This window comes from Pollachius pollachius (assembly GCF_949987615.1).
Source record: "Pollachius pollachius genome assembly, chromosome: 5".
NCBI classification, from domain to species: Eukaryota; Metazoa; Chordata; class Actinopteri; order Gadiformes; family Gadidae; genus Pollachius; species Pollachius pollachius.
Window position 1 is genome coordinate 2,692,939 of NC_136938.1, and position 18,767 is coordinate 2,711,705.

General features: G+C 44.3%; 1 protein-coding gene across 1 annotated transcript; it reads right to left on the minus strand.

Annotated features, from left to right (window-relative positions):
• Positions 1-240: 240 nt before the first annotated feature.
• Positions 241-12,884, minus strand: got2b (glutamic-oxaloacetic transaminase 2b, mitochondrial). Its single transcript, XM_079736035.1, has 10 exons — positions 12,730-12,884; positions 9,924-10,080; positions 9,083-9,211; positions 8,870-8,929; positions 8,452-8,613; positions 8,238-8,342; positions 7,726-7,876; positions 7,093-7,258; positions 5,084-5,234; positions 241-1,202 (listed from the first exon to the last, which is right to left on the minus strand). The coding sequence occupies exons 1-10, from the start codon at positions 12,810-12,812 to the stop codon at positions 1,080-1,082; spliced, it is 1,287 nt and encodes a 428-aa protein (XP_079592161.1). The 5' UTR covers positions 12,813-12,884; the 3' UTR covers positions 241-1,079.
• Positions 12,885-18,767: the final 5,883 nt, after the last annotated feature.

Consider the following 18,767-nt stretch of genomic DNA (forward strand, 5'->3'; position numbering starts at 1 on the left):
AATAAAACGCTTGACAGCCAATATTTTATTTTGATAATGAATTTATTCGTTGAATTTATTTATGAATTTATTTGTTCAGAGTAAGATGAATGACCCATTCTTTGCTAACTACATTTTTGTCCCAGGAGCTGATCTCTCTCCCTGACTCCTGCGTATCGCTTCTGTCTGTTGATCTCCGAAGGCTCTGTTAATCAGCCGCTCTCCCCTTGGAGGAAATCTTTAAGGAGATTTGAGTTGTGCTTTGTTTAGATGTATGAAAAAAGGCCAATGTGTCCATAGTGCACAGTCAAGCAGAAACAGAAGACCTCTGGATCTCTCACAGACGATCAGAGTAACTTGGTCTAATTTGGGTATTTAAGTTGAGGGACTGAGAAGCTGATGTCTTGTTAGCAACTCAAAATAACCTTTAAAGAATGTAATTTACTATTACTCATTTCAATAGACGTGTCGAAAGGACAGAATAAACACTCATCACTGACTGAAAGGTTGATTTGTTTAGATAAAGAGCCATAGATTAGTCTGAATGATTAGGATGCATACTAATGGTATGCATCCTAAACTAAACCAAAACCTTATCTTCAATTAAGTGCTCCATGATCGACAGAGTGGCCATAGTCTGAAACATAGAACGGATTTCCACTTTGTGCAATGCTCTTTGTTGGCCCAGCATTAGCACAGTGTTAGGGTATCATCAGGGTGCGTTCTGAGGTGGTGCTGGATCGGGCCAACAGTACATCATAAATAAGCAGACACACAGAGTCACGAGACACCAGCCCCTCAGTCAGCAGAGTGAGATTAGTGTGTTGTTGGGTCACATCACGTCTCCTGTTCAGAGAGAACTGAGAGGCCACTCCAGACTATTAAACCATTAACAACACGATAAGCTCAGACGGGCGGCCCACTGCAAAACTTCTAGAAGATAAAACTGAATCCGATACTCTAAACAAACTTTTTTTGTTTCTCTAAACATGGAATGAGGGGAGCAGGGTGAGAATAGGACACATTTAGTCTGCCTCTATCAACGTCTCCTATATATATATATATATATTCATCTCTGCGTCTCCAAGTAGACCCCCAGTCTACTTGGTGACTGCGTGGATCCCGGCCGCCAGGTAGCCCACGTTCCCGGACGTCACACCGGCCATGGAGATGCGGCCATCCTTGGTCATGTACACTGAGAACTCCTTGGTGAGACGCTCAACCTGACGGGAGAGAGGAGGTCTCCATTAGGTTAACATTCAGCAGGAGAGAGGCCTCCATTAGGTTAATTAGTGAGTGTGATTAGCCATTACAAGCCGTTTTCAAAATGTGCAGCATTGTGACATCACAGGTGGGCGTGTCCATCTAGATGTGTGACGGATAGATGGACACGCCAACCTGTGTTGTCACAATGCTGCACATTTTCAAACCTGCTTGTAATGGCTAATCACACTCACACCTGGTGGTATTATATGTCCCCTTTAACATTCAGCAGGAGAGAGGAGGTCTCCATTAGGTTAACGTTCAGCAGGAAAGAGGAGGTCCCCATTAGGTCAACATTCAGCAGGAGAGAGGAGGTCTCCATTAGGTTAACATTCAGCAGGAGAGAGGAGGTCTCCATTAGGTTAACGTTCAGCAGGAGAGAGGAGGTCTCCATTAGGTTAACATTCAGCAGGAGAGAGGAGGTCTCCATTAGGTCAACATTTAGCAGGAGAGAGGAGGTCTCCATTAGGTTAACATTCAGCAGGAGAGAGGAGGTCTCCATTAGGTTAACATTCAGCAGGAGAGAGGAGGTCTCCATTAGGTTAACATTCAGCAGGAGAGAGGAGGTCTCCATTAGGTTAACGTTCAGCAGGAGAGAGGAGGTCCCCATTAGGTTAACATTCAGCAGGAGAGAGGTCTCCATTAGGTCAACATTCAGCAGGAGAGAGGAGGTCTCCATTAGGTTAACGTTCAGCAGGAGAGAGGAGGTCTCCATTAGGTTAACGTTCAGCAGGAGAGAGGTCTCCATTAGGTTAACATTCAGCAGGAGAGAGGAGGTCTCCATTAGGTCAACATTCAGCAGGCTGATGTCCAGAGCACGAGGAAGAAAATAAGTCGTTAAGATGTAACATGAACCCCAAACTGTACGACATGGATGCCATACTGCACAACCTTGAAATTTACATTGAGGGAATTTAGCAGACGCTTTTATGTAACAATATATCGCTGTGGTACAGTAATGATGTTATAGAACCAAGTTCCAGGCACTTGGTTCTATAACATGAACCCCATACTGTATGACATGGAGCTGGTTGGCTTGATGTTCTTGAGGTGAGGGTAAACCAGAAACCCTGTTTTGCTCCCAGAATGAGTATCGCCCCCTGAGCAGCCTCGTCAGCAGAAGATAAGTAGTGACCCAGGTCCCATGAGGGGGAACCGGCCCACAAAGCATGACTCCTCACAAAGAGTTTGATCAGTTCAGTCATTTGCATTATGTTTACAAATCAGCCGGGAATGTAATCTGTCCCTTCCCCGTTTGCGGAGTGTGATCTGGGGAAACTTGATTACATCCTCAAGTCGTTGCACTCCGTTATCTTGGGACAATCAGAGGATGTTTACCAGGAAGAAGGCGAGGAAATATCAAACCAATGCTTTGTTTGAACAGTCAATCGGCTTGACCAAATCTCACAGGCGAGGAAATATCAAACCAATGCTTCGTTTAAACAGTCGATCGGCTTGACCAAATCACACCGGCTGGTGAGGATCGAATTACTGTGTCTGAAGCCTGACCAGTGTTGGGAACGTTACTTTAAAAAAGTAATTAGTTATAGTTACTCACTAGAGATGGGCAATATGGCCTAAAATCCATATTGCGATATACATTGCAGCCTCTTGCGATAACAAAATATATCACGATATAAAATCATAAAATAACCGTTTCAGAACAGGTTACATAGACCCTAAGGAAAGCCAAACTGCTAAATGTATTTAAAAAACAGAGAAATATAGTATGTCATTTCGAGAACATTTATTGTGAAACACTGTAATCATACAACATAATGTTGCAGATAAATAAAATTAGTATTGGTTTTCTTTCCTTTAGTTCAAACCATTCTAAAAGGCACTACACTTAGTTTAAGTCCTTGGTTCTTAAATGCCACCCAAGATGCAGAGAACAGGAAAAACGGGTGTCTTTCTAGATAAGGAACAGACACTGTACTGACAACTAGGGATGGGCATGATTAATTGATGATCGATCATTGATTGTTAAGATTTTTGTCGATTACGTGATCATTTTTAATCGATCAAAAGGAGGTTGATCCAGCCGGAGAGGTGGTCTCGGAGACGTTGCTCAACATGGAGCAAAGAGGAGACGGAACGTCTATTGGATATTTGGGTCCGATATCCAAAAGACATTCGGTCTCCTCTTTGCTCCATGTTGAGCCACCACCCGACGGTCCAACAAAAGCAAGTAAAAAGTATGCTGGAAAACATAACTTAAAAATGCCGATGCATTTAACACATTCTGAGTCAGGATGAGGGAGAAGGAGTTGGACCAGTCCGCAGATCAATGTATATCACGCTGGATATCCATGATTGTTTACTTTCACCGGTGCTTCCCCCCCTTTTTCTTTAACGCTTTACCCCGCCCCAGACCTTTTTGTCCAATGATTTAACGTTCTTCGCACACATGCAGGTTTGTTGACGAATTCTGGCACTGTTGCGAAAATTGCAATGTGAAAAGGAACCGCACCAAACCAAAAATTAAACATTGTATTTTGTGTCATCAACATGCATTATCGCGATAGAGTGATAGAATTAAAATCTCTATCGTAGGCCATTTTTTATCGTTTATATCGTATATCGTTTATATCGCTCATTACTATTACTCACTACTTGTTCCAAAAAGTAACTGAGTTAGTAACTGAATTACTCTATAACAAAAGTAACTAGTTACCAGGGAAAGTAACTATTTGGGGTACTGTAAAAAAAAGAAAGTTGCTATATGTCTAAGAATTTGGATTTTTCTGAGCAGTTTTCACTTGGCCTTAATGTGTTAAATGGTTGAACTGCCCATTCAAGGCCCTGATATACTTCCAACTGAATTGTAATTTTCTTGGTTGCAAAGGCTGTGGAATATCTGCCGAAGACTACAGAAAATGCCAACTTTTCATCGGATTGCTCCGGAGTCGCCATTTCTGCTGCTTCATCGAATCTGTTTGGTGTGTGCATGTGCATGGCGCGCGTGTCCTGGCTTGTGTGTAAAAACACTGGCTCTGATTGGCTACCATGAAACACTCTGCCATAGCCAATCATAATCGCTTATCTCGTTGTTAACCCACCCGGTCTCCTCACTAGCAGTTTGTGTTTGGAGTCAGGGGTGCATTCGGATTACGCAGTTTATTCAATCAATTCATAGTAACGCACCACATTAAACGTACAGTAACGGTAACGGCGTTGTAACGACGGAAACAGTAATTAGTTAGATTACCCCGTTACTGAAAAAATAACAGCGTTAGCTAACGCCGTTCTTTTAAACAGTGTTATTACAAACACTGGTCCTGACTGTCTTTTTATGAGCAAAGTGAATCCTCTTCACTCCAATTAAAGTATATAAATAACCTGGGGTTATCTAGATCTACATTTATTATACATTGAGAAGTACGAAAAATGAATCGAACATTATAAACGTAATTGATGAATATGAATAATGTGTATAATGTACTTAATAAGGGAGTCAATGTACGCACTTATTGTATGTTGTAAGTCCTGGAACTTAATGTACACACTTATTGTTTGTTGTACGTCCTGGTACTTAAAAATATTATTAAGCATCGTGTAGTATCTTCTCCTAGCTATATTTGTTGTATACGGGGAATGGGTTAACCTAGTGATTGTTAGTGCTTGGGACTTGGTTCTATGAACATCCTTACTGTACATAAAGAGATATATTGTTGTTTCTCTTTCTTCTGACAAATGTACTTATTGTTAGTCGATTTGGATAAAAGTGTCTGCTTAGCGCCCTGAATGTAAAAATGTAAATGTAATGTTTTTATACTTCTGTATGAACATGACTATGTGACTAACGTTCCTCCTGCTGAGCTGGGGGCTGAGGCCGTACCTGCTCAGGCTTGAGGCCGGTGAAGCAGAACATGCCGATCTGGTCGATGACGTGCTGCCAGTCGCGCGTGGAGCCCTCCTTCTTCAGCCCCGCCGCCAGCTGCTCCCTCATCTTGATGATACGGTTGGCCATGCCATGGACCTCCCCCAGCCTGGGAGGAGAGGAGAGAAAGAGGGAGGAGAGGGGAGAGAGAGGAGGACAGAGAGAAGAGAGGAGAGAGGAAAAAAAAGATTTAAAAATATTGATATTATATTATAAGAATAAAACAAATACATTATTTATCTATTTATAATTCAATTATTAAAAAAATAAAATAAAGGCAGTGAGGAAGCAAAGCATAGAATCCGTTCTGGAACAGCTCCACTAAAACGGAAGCATAAGCTCCTTCTCTGGACAGAGAGCAGAGGAGCGATGGATCAGACACTAGGCTCACTAGATTCTTATTCTTGGATTATTTAGTAGTAAGTACTACGTACCACACGGAGAAGAGCTCTATAGAGTACAGCTCTATAGCCTCTCTACGTACCACACGGAGTACAGCTCTATAGAGTACAGCTCTACAGCCTCTCTACGTACCACACAGAGTACAGCTCTATAGAGTACAGCTCTATAGAGTACAGCTCTAAAGCCTCTCTACGTATCACAGAGAGTAGAGCTCTATAGAGTATAGCTCTCTAGCCTCTCTACGTACCACACAGAGTACAGCTCTACAGCCTCTCTACGTAACCACACAGAGTACAGCTCTATAGAGTACAGCTCTATAGCCTCTCTACGTACCACACGGAGTAGAGCTCTATAGAGTACAGCTCTATAGCATTTCTAAGTACGACACAAAGTAGAGCTCTATAGAGTACAGCTCTATAGAGTACAGCTCTATAACCTCTACGTACCACATGGAGTAGAGCTCTATAGAGTACAGCTCTGTAGAGTACAGCTCTATAGCGTCTCTACGTACCACACGGAGTACAGCTCTATGAGTACAGCTCTATAGAGTATAGTTCTATAGCCTCTTTACGTACCACACAGAGTAGAGCTCTATGAGTACAGCTCTATAGAGTACAGCTCTATAGCCTCTTTACGTACCACACAGAGTAGAGCTCTATGAGTACAGCTCTATAGAGTACAGTTCTATAGCCTCTTTACGTACCACACAGAGTAGAGCTCTATGAGTACAGCTCTATAGAGTACAGTTCTATAGTCTCTTTACGTACCACACAGAGTAGAGCTCTATGAGTACAGCTCTATAGAGTACAGTTCTATAGCCTCTTTACGTACCACACAGAGTAGAGCTCTATGAGTACAGCTCTATAGAGTACAGTTCTATAGCCTCTTTACGTACCACACAGAGTAGAGCTCTATGAGTACAGCTCTATAGAGTACAGCTCTATAACCTCTTTACGTACCACACAGAGTAGAGCTCTATGAGTACAGCTCTATAGAGTACAGTTCTATAGCCTCTTTACGTACCACACAGAGTAGAGCTCTATGAGTACAGCTCTATAGAGTACAGCTCTATAGCCTCTTTACGTACCACACAGAGTAGAGCTCTATGAGTACAGCTCCATAGAGTACAGTTCTATAGCCTCTTTACGTACCACACAGAGTAGAGCTCTATGAGTACAGCTCTATAGAGTACAGCTCTATAGCCTCTTTACGTACCACACAGAGTAGAGCTCTATGAGTACAGCTCTATAGAGTACAGTTCTATAGCCTCTTTACGTACCACACAGAGTAGAGCTCTATGAGTACAGCTCTATAGAGTACAGTTCTATAGCCTCTTTACGTACCACACAGAGTAGAGCTCTATGAGTACAGCTCTATAGAGTACAGTTCTATAGCCTCTCTACGTACCACACAGAGTAGAGCTCTATGAGTACAGCTCTATAGAGTACAGTTCTATAGCCTCTTTACGTACCACACAGAGTAGAGCTCTATGAGTACAGCTCTATAGAGTACAGCTCTATGGAGTACAGCTCTATGGAGTACAGTTCTATAGCCTCTTTACGTACCACACAGAGTAGAGCTCGGGCGTGTTGAGGATGGTGGAGGCGATGCGCGCTCCGTTCATGGGGGGGTTGGAGTAGATTGGCCTGATGAGGATCTTCAGCTGGGACTCGACCCGCTTGGCCTCCTCAGCGTCATTGCAGACCACCGTGAAGCCCCCCACGCGCTCGCCTGGGGACCAACACACAACGATGTGTTACAAAAGCTCAACTAAACATGGGTTTACATTGACGACATTGACTCGTTTGAGTTGGAGAAAGGCATACCAACATCAGCAATATTCAGGTTAATAGTCATTTTATCAATTTAAATTACGCATCAATGCTGTGTCTATATCAGGGGCCTTATTGATTGTGAATTAAGTATCATGGTGGTGAATTTTAACTAATAATGGGATTAGAAATGTCAAACCATATCCACCATATCACCACTGAGGGGCAGTAAAGAGCAGGGAAAAGAGTCAGCGGCTGATTGGACCAACAGCCATCCTGTGGCTTCTGTTCTGTTCCTGTGTGCAGCTTCACCTTGCATTGATAATGATTCATTACCTGCAGGTGATACCTGATGAATCATACTGTCCACAGAATGCCAACTTATGAGCAGCATGCACCAAGCGAAGGCAATGCGCCGGCACTCACCGTAGAGACCCATGTTCTTGGCGAAGGACTGGGACAGAACGATGTTGTGTCCCTGCTCGATGAAGTAGCGCACTGCCCAGGCGTCTTTGTCGATGTCGCCGCTGGCAAAGCCCTGATAGGCCATGTCGAAGAACACCAGCAGGTTCCTTTTCTGATTGGACGAAGAGAAGGGTGAGGTTAAGGGAAGAAACAAACAGACCAAATCTTTGAGGCGTTAAACAAACGTGTTGAATATTTCACAGACATTCCTTTAAAGAGCTGAACAGCATCGACCATGACATCCGTTAGAAGAGTGAAAACTGGTAGATATTTAAAGGAGCACAGGGTTCTTTTTAATTTACATTTAGGGCGTCTAGCAGATGCTTTTATCCAAAGCATCTTACATAAGTAAAATTGTCAGAAAAAGAGAAACGACAATATATCTCTGTCGGTACAGTAAGGATCACTAGGTTAACCCATTCCCTGTATACAACAGAGATAGCTAGGATAAGAGGTCCAGCAGGTGAGCTCACCTTCACAAGGTCGGAGATCTCCTTCCACTGCTCGGGGCGGGGGTCCACGCCAGTTGGGTTGTGGGCGCAGGCGTGCAACATGATCACGCTCTGCTCCGGGATTTTCTGTAGCACACACACATTTTTTTTTTTCAGGCAAAACACACACCCACACATACAACCTTTCTGCTCAGCACCCAGCCCGAGTGTGGCCCCTGAGTGTGGCGGTCCTTACGGAGATGTCCTCCAGCGCCCCGCTGTGGTCGAAGCCGCAGGTGGCCGGGTCGTAGTAGCGGTAGGCCTTCAGCGTCATGCCAGCGTCCTTGAAGATGGGGGTGTGGTTTCCCCAGGAGGGCTTGGGCAGGTACACGTCACGGGGGCCGCCGTGGAAACGAGACTGTGGCGGGAAAAGAGCAGAAGCGATGCTGAGGGGTTCGAAGCTGAACGCTTTGATGCTTGGGAGAAGGGAGAAGGAGGGGGAGGCAGAGGGAGGGAGAAGGAGGGAGGAAGGAAGTTGGAGGAGGGATGGGGAGGAGGAATGGAGGAGGGAAGGGGAGGAGGGAGAGGAAGGGGGGAGGAAGGGGTGAGAGAGCAGGGGGGATGGAGGGAGGAGGCCACACTGTAAATGGACCACCACCACAGCGCCCTCTTACCAGGAAGTTGGCTCCGATGCGCAGAGATCCGGTTCCAGAGATGGTCTGAACCGTGATGTTCTGATGGGAAGAAGGAAGAATGGGTATTTTTCTTGTCGCCCATCAAAAGGTTGATTTTGTATTGGTACAAAACTACATTACCCAGACCACAGTGTTGTAGTCATGTGACCTGGGTACACAAACTCCATCCTAGCGGTATCGTCAGGCGCTCACCCGTCCGCTCTTCAGAACCTCGCTGTCCGCCCCCAGGGCCAGCTTGGCGCAGGACTTGTTGAAGTCGGCCAGCCCAGTGATGCCCAGATACTCCTTGTCCATCTGCTTTGCGGAGATCAGAGCCTCGGCCTGGGGAGAGGAGCCGCTCAGAGAGTTAGGACCTTAGTCCATACGTCCAGCTCAGCCATCGGGCGAACGTCGGGGTCAGTGACCTCTAAACTGAGGTTCATACACACATCAAGGACTAACCGGAACAGAGTCTGCTCAAACACAGGGGATGGATCACTTTGGGTCTCTTGTCTTTTGATGCATATTAAAGTAAGCATGACGGCCCAATTCATAACTTGCATATAAATAACATTTTGTTTTATGAATCACACCTTTTCCATGACACCAGCCTTTGTTGATCAAAACACTCAAGTTCCTGTAGTGAGTCAGGAATAGAGACGCGGTCCCACATGCAGACCTTGGTTGGTTTAGGTTTCCCTGACCTTCTCTTTGCATTGTGTGAACCTATGGCAGCCTTTTGTTTCATAAGTCACGGGTCCGCTTGCTTGGTGTAAGCTAGCTTACTCAGAACAAGCCCACACAACAGTGTGTGAATACACGGTTACTGCTTGTGTGTTGACAGAGACTTTCTACACTTAATCCGGTAGCAATTAAGCTACAAAACACTTCATCATACGCATCACTCTTTTGGACTTCTGATCATACATTTTTCAAGGTTGTAAAACAAGAATGGCATGGCTGTTATCATTCTTATGCGTCTCCTTATGTGTCTGTCCTTGTGTGTCCGTGTGTGTAGGTGCGTGTGCCTGAGCACATGCATGCGTGTGTGTACCTTGCGGACACAGCTGAGCACAAAGGGCTTGCCCTGGTCGTCGCGGTAGGCTCCCACTCCCAGGTTCATCTTCTTGGGGTTGGAGTCCTTCTTGAAGGCCTCGCTCACCCCCAGGATGGGGTCGGGGGGGCCCATCTGAACACTCCCCCACCAGGAGCTTAAAGGACAGGAGGGCTTGTGAGATCATGACCTCTCGGACTCCCTAACACTGAACTGTTTGAAACGCTTCACAGAGGGATGTGTTACGTAACGTTTGTAATCTACATAAGGAGTTCAGAGTAGGAAGTGAAAGCATGATCGTCGATAACAGAACTAAAGGTTCCTAGGTATGCTAGGCTTTATATAACCTCCTCACCTTCTGAAAACACATAACTGCCACTATGCTTTTTTATCAAACAACCAAACCACTGACTGGCTATTTAGATCGTGTTTGCAGTTGTAATTAGATGCTGCAAGGAACTAATGAAAGCAGGGACTTCTACTCTTCCTGTCTCGAGGTTGCCTTCACACACCATGAGATAAAACACTAAGGGACCTGCAGGGAAGTCATAATAATGTCATTGATAATTGGTTCATCATGTTTGGGCTTAACTTGTCCCCACAAGGACAAGTTTGGGGATTTGCTTTTAAAACAAAACCTTGAAATGCAGCAGCAGCTACAACACAGGGTGGAGCTGAACCCTGAATAAGGTCAATACTTTGGACATTTATTCACTCAAGTCTTTGTTGAAATTCAAATCAACCTACTATAGCAACTGTAACAGAGCATTCACTTCCCCCTCACAGCCATTGGTTAAGAACAGGGGTTTGTGGAGATGGAATTAGTGCAAAGGTCCAATAAAAATCTGATTACAGATCTGTTGTGAAACCTCACAGAGACCGTTTCACCTCAAAAGGAGCACAGGTCTTGCCTGGCCATGTAGTCATCAGAAAAAGGGAATTCATCACTTATTTCATGGATAGGCACGTCATCCATTTCACAAATACCAGGATCAGTATCATGGATTAGTGAACTTGTGGTGGTGACCTCTGAACCCTATTAGCCCTAACCCCTCCACAAAGGAACAGCCCTGTCTATTCTTTAACATGCTATAGTCAACAACCTGATTACCGCACACTTATTTGTTATTCATTCAAGTAAATGCTATTATTCCTACAGTAAATTTAGCTTAACACAGTGCAGTCAGTGTTATTTAAACACTGATATAGAGGTATTTAGGTTCAGAGGAGCAGAGAAGGCCCCTGTGGTCCAGAGGAAAGGCTGTGGCCCCTGGCTAAAGCGTGTACTGCAGCTACATACCGACCAGCTTTGGTTTCAGATGCTTTCGGACACTTGAAAGGTTGGAGCTAAACTTAGTTGTGGAGGGACGGAGCCGAGGTGGCCAGTAAACCAGAGAACCTAAATCCAATCAGTGAACACTTGATAATACAAGTGTACAAATGTAATCACATTCCATATGATCAGCAGGAACAACATCAGGTGCCGTTTAATATTGATAAGAAATGAGGGCTTTAAGTTTACAAACTATTACACGATTTGTTCACTATTTTAAACTTGAAATCTAGTATTATACTAGTAGACTAGTACAATACTGAAGAGAAAGGTCTTTGGAGCTGTAACTCAATAACACTTAATAACATTGAGTGGCATGGAGACATAACCTTTGATCGTTGTACAAACAACCAGGGTTCGTCAGCCCAACAGACTATTTATTATTAATAGAGCATAAAGTGGTTAGCTGGCTGCAGGTTTGAACTTCACATTCTGAGGAACTAAAGTGAACTATTTAGGCCTAAGGCAGTGACATTCAGACTCATTGGAATTTCTTGTTAATCAGTCAATCATCTGCCTGGTTTATTAATCCTCTACAATGGAGTGAACCGTTTCAAAGCAATCGAAAGTGACGTGAAGGGAGACCTGACTAAGAAGATCAGAGCAGCCTGAACCACCTGCTAGTGATGGGAATGAGTTGCAGTAGTTAGCAATGAGCTAAACTACACTGCTAATCCAGCACCAACTGTAGTACGAGAACATGGACCTCGGGGGAACTCCACTAATCTCCACCAAAGACCCCTTACACACACACACGCACACACACACGCACGCACGCACAGAAGTCCTGTTTAGACAAAAAAAATGTTAGCCAATCACCGATCAGTCTTACCGATTGGCCAACCAATGGGCTCGCCTGGCAACGGTAACGACGGAAAGTCTCCAAGATCATTTCAAGGTTCATAAAAAGGAAAACTTTCATCAAAACGAAAGCTAACGCCATGTTTTAAATAATGAGTAACATCCACACGCTGTGCGTCCAGGTTTCCCTGCATATCATCCGACTGTAATCTGATATGAAGTCTGAGTGACGGCCCTGGTTGATGTTGGAGCCTCGGATTCACTTCAGCCATAATCCTCCAGTGTTGGGAGTCGTCATTAAAATATGAATAACGTTCAAGCATCATTACCGACACTCTATTCGTTCCTTTCCAGCCGTAAAACACAACACCTGACATGATAACCCGTCACGGCCCTTTCGGTCTGCGCCGAGCATCTGCTACTGGCCTGGACGCGTTTGACCCCTGCGCGTCTCAGCCCTTCCGCCCCGGTCCAGCGACCTCCTCACAACGGGACCGAGTCCATGAGGAGGACCAGAGACCTCCTCACACTGGGACCGGGTCCACGGGGAGGACAGGCCGGTGACGGTCACCTTGTAGTGTTCCTCCGTGTTCAACACCAACATCACCGACTTGTGTCAGTCTGCGCAGCCTGACCGCTGCAGTGAGCCGCCAGAGCACGGGCATCACTCACCTGTTCCGGGTAGACAGAGACCCCAGCGCCGGGGAGAGGTTCCCCAGGCCAAAGATCACCTTGTTGCTCTTTAGGAGGGCCATTTCTGGGTAGGAATTCGGATAAGTGCTGCTCTGTAAAGCGTGGACGATCACCACCAAGGACAGGGGCGGGGACAGCGGGATGACGTACTGACGTCAGGCGTACTGACGTCAAGGGAACGTGATGATGCCACAAAATACGCTATTGCAAGATGATATATATATATATATATATATATATATATATATATATATATATATATATATATATATATATATATATATATGTGTGTGTTTGACTGGGCCTAAACTGATAACCTTATGAGAATACTTTGTATTTTGATAATTATTATAAAATATATGTATTTTGTTGATTTCGATTTTGTTTATAGATATATTTTTGATAAAAGTTAACAATAAACATAATACAATAAACAGAGCAATAAACATTTTGATATGATCCTGATTATAAAAAAATAAAACGGTTGTTTTTTTATATGGGATAAGCAGGTTAATTGTAATGACGTATCTTCCATAAATTAAGTTATTCCCATCGAATCGGCCAGACAGCCTAGCCATGGGAATCTGGTGGGCCTTCTGTCACCCATCAAGGCATGAGTAGTGTTGTACTTGGTCGGTTCCAGATAAGGATGCTTGCGGTCAGCGGTCGAGTTGTAAAAAAAAAGCCAGAGGGGATGGTGGATTTTAACTTTTAGGGACAGATAATTTGTGCTGATAACAGCGCATATGGTGGGAGACCAACGGTGTGATAATTATTATTATTATTATTAGTAGTAGTAGTATATTATTATATATTTTTTGGGATAAAATAAGAGCGATGACTACTGTCATCGCTCTTATCTCGTTCCAAAAAAACATCACTCCAAAAACGCAGCTCATTGGACGCATCACACGATTCGAGGCATGCATTACTTTTAAGGATTTAAAAAAACTGATTCTTATTATTTTTTTCAAAATTGCATTCGGCAGAGAAGGGAGACTAGCGTTGCTCACGGGTTGGAATGAATGGGAGAAAAGGGGACAGAGTTGTCTGCGGAAGTGATGTCTGAGATGCAGAGACAGCTTCACGATACCAGTGTCTGTCTCGTACAAGTACTAACGGCTGCGGCCTGCTGCAATGCAATGGGAGGCGGGGCTTGACCGTCCAGCAGGTCAAGCCCCGCCCATGACACACGCTTGCCCCGCCCATGACACACGCGTCACATGCCAAGCTCTGCGTAGAAGTTCAGGGACAGTCGGGATTTCGGAAACTCAGGATGGAGGATATTGTGTTTTTGCAAGTATTAAATAGGTAGATTTCATCAAGGAGAAATGATGTCGGTGAGTGAAATTACGTTGCTACAATAAATGCATTAAATGAAAAACTTTATTCACATCTCTCGACTCGACTCGTGAACAATCACTATGTTTTCATTTGAAACGTCTGACATGCAGTGAAATGTCTCTAGTGGGAGGTTTTGCACTAATTGCACAGGGTGTCCGCGCATCCTTAAAAAGTCTTAAATTTGTTACAAATGTCATATGCTGGTCTTAAATACTGTTGCTCAAGGTCTTAAATTTGTCGGGGCAGGACTATATTTTTTTATTTTTCTCGTGGGACTTTTCAGGAAGGACATGTAGAGAGGCTTCTTTCTTGCTAGCTGCATATATAAACGATTATCTGCGTGCTTGCTAGCTAGTCTGCGACAATGGGTAGGTGCAAATTCAAGGACAGTTGGCTGGAAGACATGTTTCCCGATGGATGGGTCTGCAAAGCAGATCATTAAAGGAACGAATAACCAAGGCAGAGCCTGTCGCCAAACCTGCTGCAGCTATGCTCAAGGATGCCTGTGCTGTGCAACCATGCTCAAGAATATGCTACGGCAAATCGAGTAACATGTTATGCTTTCCTTTCAGGAGGGACAGAGATGACAGGACATGACCCTCTCTCATCATTCATGCTTCATTTATTTGTTTTCTACTGCTTATATTGGTCAGTTATATGTTGATATGTTTAACAGGCCAATAAATGAAAATAATTTTCTTGAGTCCTTGAGTCGTTTTATCTGTAGTTAGATGCTGCAGATGATTTTTCAGTCTGTGGTGGCAAGATTGTCGTTTTCTTTTCTCATTCTGCTGGTGAGGTGGCATCAGACACAAGGATGCAAGGCAAAAAAACTGGGAAAACTACTTGGTGGTGGAGAGATGTACACTGAAGATGAGAGGCCATTCAGAACAACCACCAGGATCATCCACTTCATAACATCTTTATGGATCAAGAAAAAAGGCATTGAAATAACTTGGTCTGCATGAATGCTGCACCAATATTATATGTGTGTATACATATATATATATAGATGTATATTTTATTTTTTTTGCCTGACCTACTGAAACATTTCTTTTGGTAATGATTTGCATTATTTGCTATCACTGGCTTTTTCCAATCATCTATCATTATGATATTCCATGAAAAGGGTTGCACTTTTTTACTTAACCAGTCAACTGAGAACCACTGCCCTTGATTACCTGGACAAGTCCCAAAATACACTCCACATAAACGGGCACATACAGTAACAAAGGCAGTGACACATCAATACAGGTCATGATGCTGTATAGGTGAGAAGGGGTGAAAAAAAGTTTTTCAAGGTATGTTTTTTAGACTGATGCAGACCTACATCATTGGAAGATAGTAAAATTGTAGAAAAATTATATAATGTTTTCTTTGATTGTTGTACAGTCTAATTTTTATAGCCTATATAATTGATGTAGCCTATAAAATAATCACTCACTTCTCTGCATTTTGCTGTTCTCGGGTTTCCGTTAATGACAAACAATGACAAACCTATCTATTAATAGCAAAAACACAATATGTCGCTGCAAAATACATTGCAAAGACAGTTTTTATAGGGTAGTAGTAGGGGAAAATCCTCCCCAGGCGCTGTTTCTACTGAGTTTCCGAAATCCCGACTGTCCCTGAACTTCTACGCAGAGCTTGGCGTGTGACGCGTGTGTCATGGGCGGGGCTTGACCTGCTGGACGGTCAAGCCCCGCCTCCCGCTGCAGACGATTGTATTGCAGCAGGCCGCAGCCGTTACCCACTCGTCTCGTACGGTGTGGAATGAGAGCTCGTGAAGGCACTATTGCGCAAGTAGGCAGGCGCGCAGCAAGCGTGCCTGCGTGCTTTCGCAATAGCATGCTGCCCGAGAATGCAGTGTCCTGTCAAATCTGTCCCTGGGAAAAGTAACGTTGCGCCGAATTGAAAAAGGAAACCACTATAATGAAATAGCGGTAATATTTCCACATTCATTGATAAAATAACAGGGGATGGGAAGGGGGGATGGTTGTTTCAGAAGGGGGATGATTTTGATCACCCCCCCTCATCCCCCCTCAACTCGAGTGCTGCTTCCGGTAGTGGGACACATGCCCATCAGGTTTTGTGGAGTAGGACAAGAGTAGTGGTGCATGTACAGGTTATGTCCACTTGAGGTCAGTATTGTACCAAACAGAAGACGAGGCCCTTCTGGATCCGAACTATCTGACAGGGAGGGCTGATCTCCTCATTCCTATGGGGTGCGAATGCTTACCTCACGAGACATTGTACCTCATGTTCTATCTATCTCTTCTGGGTTTACATCAAATGCCGAAAACTGACGGGCAGTGTGAGTGTGTGTTAGTGTATGCATATGTGTGTGTGTGTTTGTGTGTGTGTGTGTGTGTGTGTGTGTGTGTGTGTATAGTTATACAGTTGTTATAGTTGATAGTAATACTTCATAAAGCTATATCTGTTACATAACAAATATATATTATTTTGTGGAAGATGTGCTGTGTTTATTGAGCATTAATTATGGCTCTGTGGTTTAAGTTTCCTATTTCCCCAGACTGTCCCTTATACTCTCCACAATGTATTCTTCATATCCTTTTGTTACACGCAAACCTCTGAAAGGCCAATTATCCTCCAACGTTAAGAAGCTTCATGAACGTGATTTCAGGGTGAGGGATAGGAAACAGAATCCGCATGACACTGAGCTGGAGGAGAGGAGGAGGAGAAGGAAGGAGAAGTGAAGGTGGGGGGGAAGAGGCTGAGAGTGTCTAATGCTGAGTGGCAGCAGCGCCTGGTGGGAACACGCTCCTGACCGGGAGCAGACGACACCGTGGGCACATGGGCACGTTCCCTTTGTAGTACTGATATTGCTCAAACGTTTATTCTGTAACACATACATTTTCTATCCAGATATCTTAGCTCTCTCTCTCTCCCTATAGTGTGTGGGTGTGTGCACATGTTTTGGGCGAAGTGAAACCCTTTGACGATATCTGCTCTTAATTTCTGCGCTGCTGTATATTTTTATGCATATTTTACGCATATTTACCAATCTGAGGAGCAGCTTGGGAAATACTGTGACGGTATTCTCTCTCCCTTTTCTTTTCCATCTCTCTCTCTCTCTCTATCTCTTCCTCTCCCTCTCCCTGTCTCTCTCACTCACAGCCCTGTATACAATCTCACGCTTCAAAGTCCATGACAAACAAATAGGTTGTTATGAAATTGGAACATCACCAAAATGCATCTACAGGTCTAGGTCATCATCTACAGGTCTAGGTCATCATCTACAGGTCTAGGTCATCATCTACAGGTCTAGGTCATCATCTACAGGTCTAGGTAATCATCTACAGTTCTAGGTCATCATCTACAGGTCTAGGCCATCATCTACAGGTCTAGGTCATCATCTACAGGTCTCCGTAGCAGCTGAATGGCATCTGAACGTCACCAGGAGTTAGGAGGAGAGAGAGGTTCACATGAAGCCCGTATCTCTGAAGGCCAGCCAGCGTTCAGCGTCACTGTAGCCGAGCAGTCTGCAGTCCTGGGGGGTCTCTGAGCCTCTGCGAGGGAAGGAGGGAGTTTGTGTTGAACTTTTTTAAACCAAACCTTAACAGAATGTGTGAATATATAACATATTTAATCTGATGTGTGCTGGTTGATTACAGCGGTGTGTGGTGTGTGTGTGTGTGTGTATGTGTGGGTGGGTGGGTGCGCACACATGTGTGTAAGAGTGTTGTCGTGAGTGATTTCAATAAATCATTAAAGGGCCGATGAATAATTGATAACAGGTACACCATCCCATGACGCCTGAGAGAACATTGGTGAAACACATTCATCATATATCCCAATCCTTTGACTTGAATACATATATTCCATGTTCATAGTACTGTCTTTTAGGCAGGGTCCTCTCTGCAGCTGCTGTATATCTGTGGCCTTTAGGACTGAGTTGAGCCTTCCTCTCACCTACAACAGGTGACACCAGTAAGGACAACCCCCGCCTCCTCTGACCTCCAGCAGGTGACACCAGTGAGGCCAAGCCCCACCCCCACTGAAGTCTCTCTCCGAGAGTTCCATGATGTCAGGGAGTGTCTCGCGGGCTCCTCAGTTTAATTGAGGGTGTGGTGTGGTAAATGAGCTGGAATGTCAACACATCAGCCAATAAGCAACACAGGCTAATGGCTAGCATTGAGCTAGCTGGGAGGTTTGGGATGATAATAGAAACAAGGAGTGACACGTGTCTTTAGGTTTGTTTATTCGTGACATTAGAAATGTCTTCCAGAGAAGAGTACAAGTTGAATGCAAAAAATAAAAGATTATATGGAACGCAAAAAGAGTTCAACAGTTAAATAAAAAAGGCATAACTATAACGAGGAGCAAAAGGTAGGTTATATATTAAATATTTCACTATCCAACCACACGTAAATCAGAGAGGACTGCAGTTCTATTGTGGCAGCCAGGAGGGGAGGGAGGTAGAGGGTTGTGTGTGTATGCGTGTATGTGTATGTGTTTGTGTGTATGTATGTGTGTCTGTATGTGTATGTATGTTAATATGTATGCATGTGCTCTGAATAGCACATTCATTTGCAGTTTGAGTGGTTTAGGATCAAATGCATGCCATTGGTGCTGGTGGGGTTGGTGTGTGTGTGTGTGTGTGTGTGGGGGGGGGGGGGGGGGGGGGGGGGGGGGGGTGTCCTGTAGCAGCC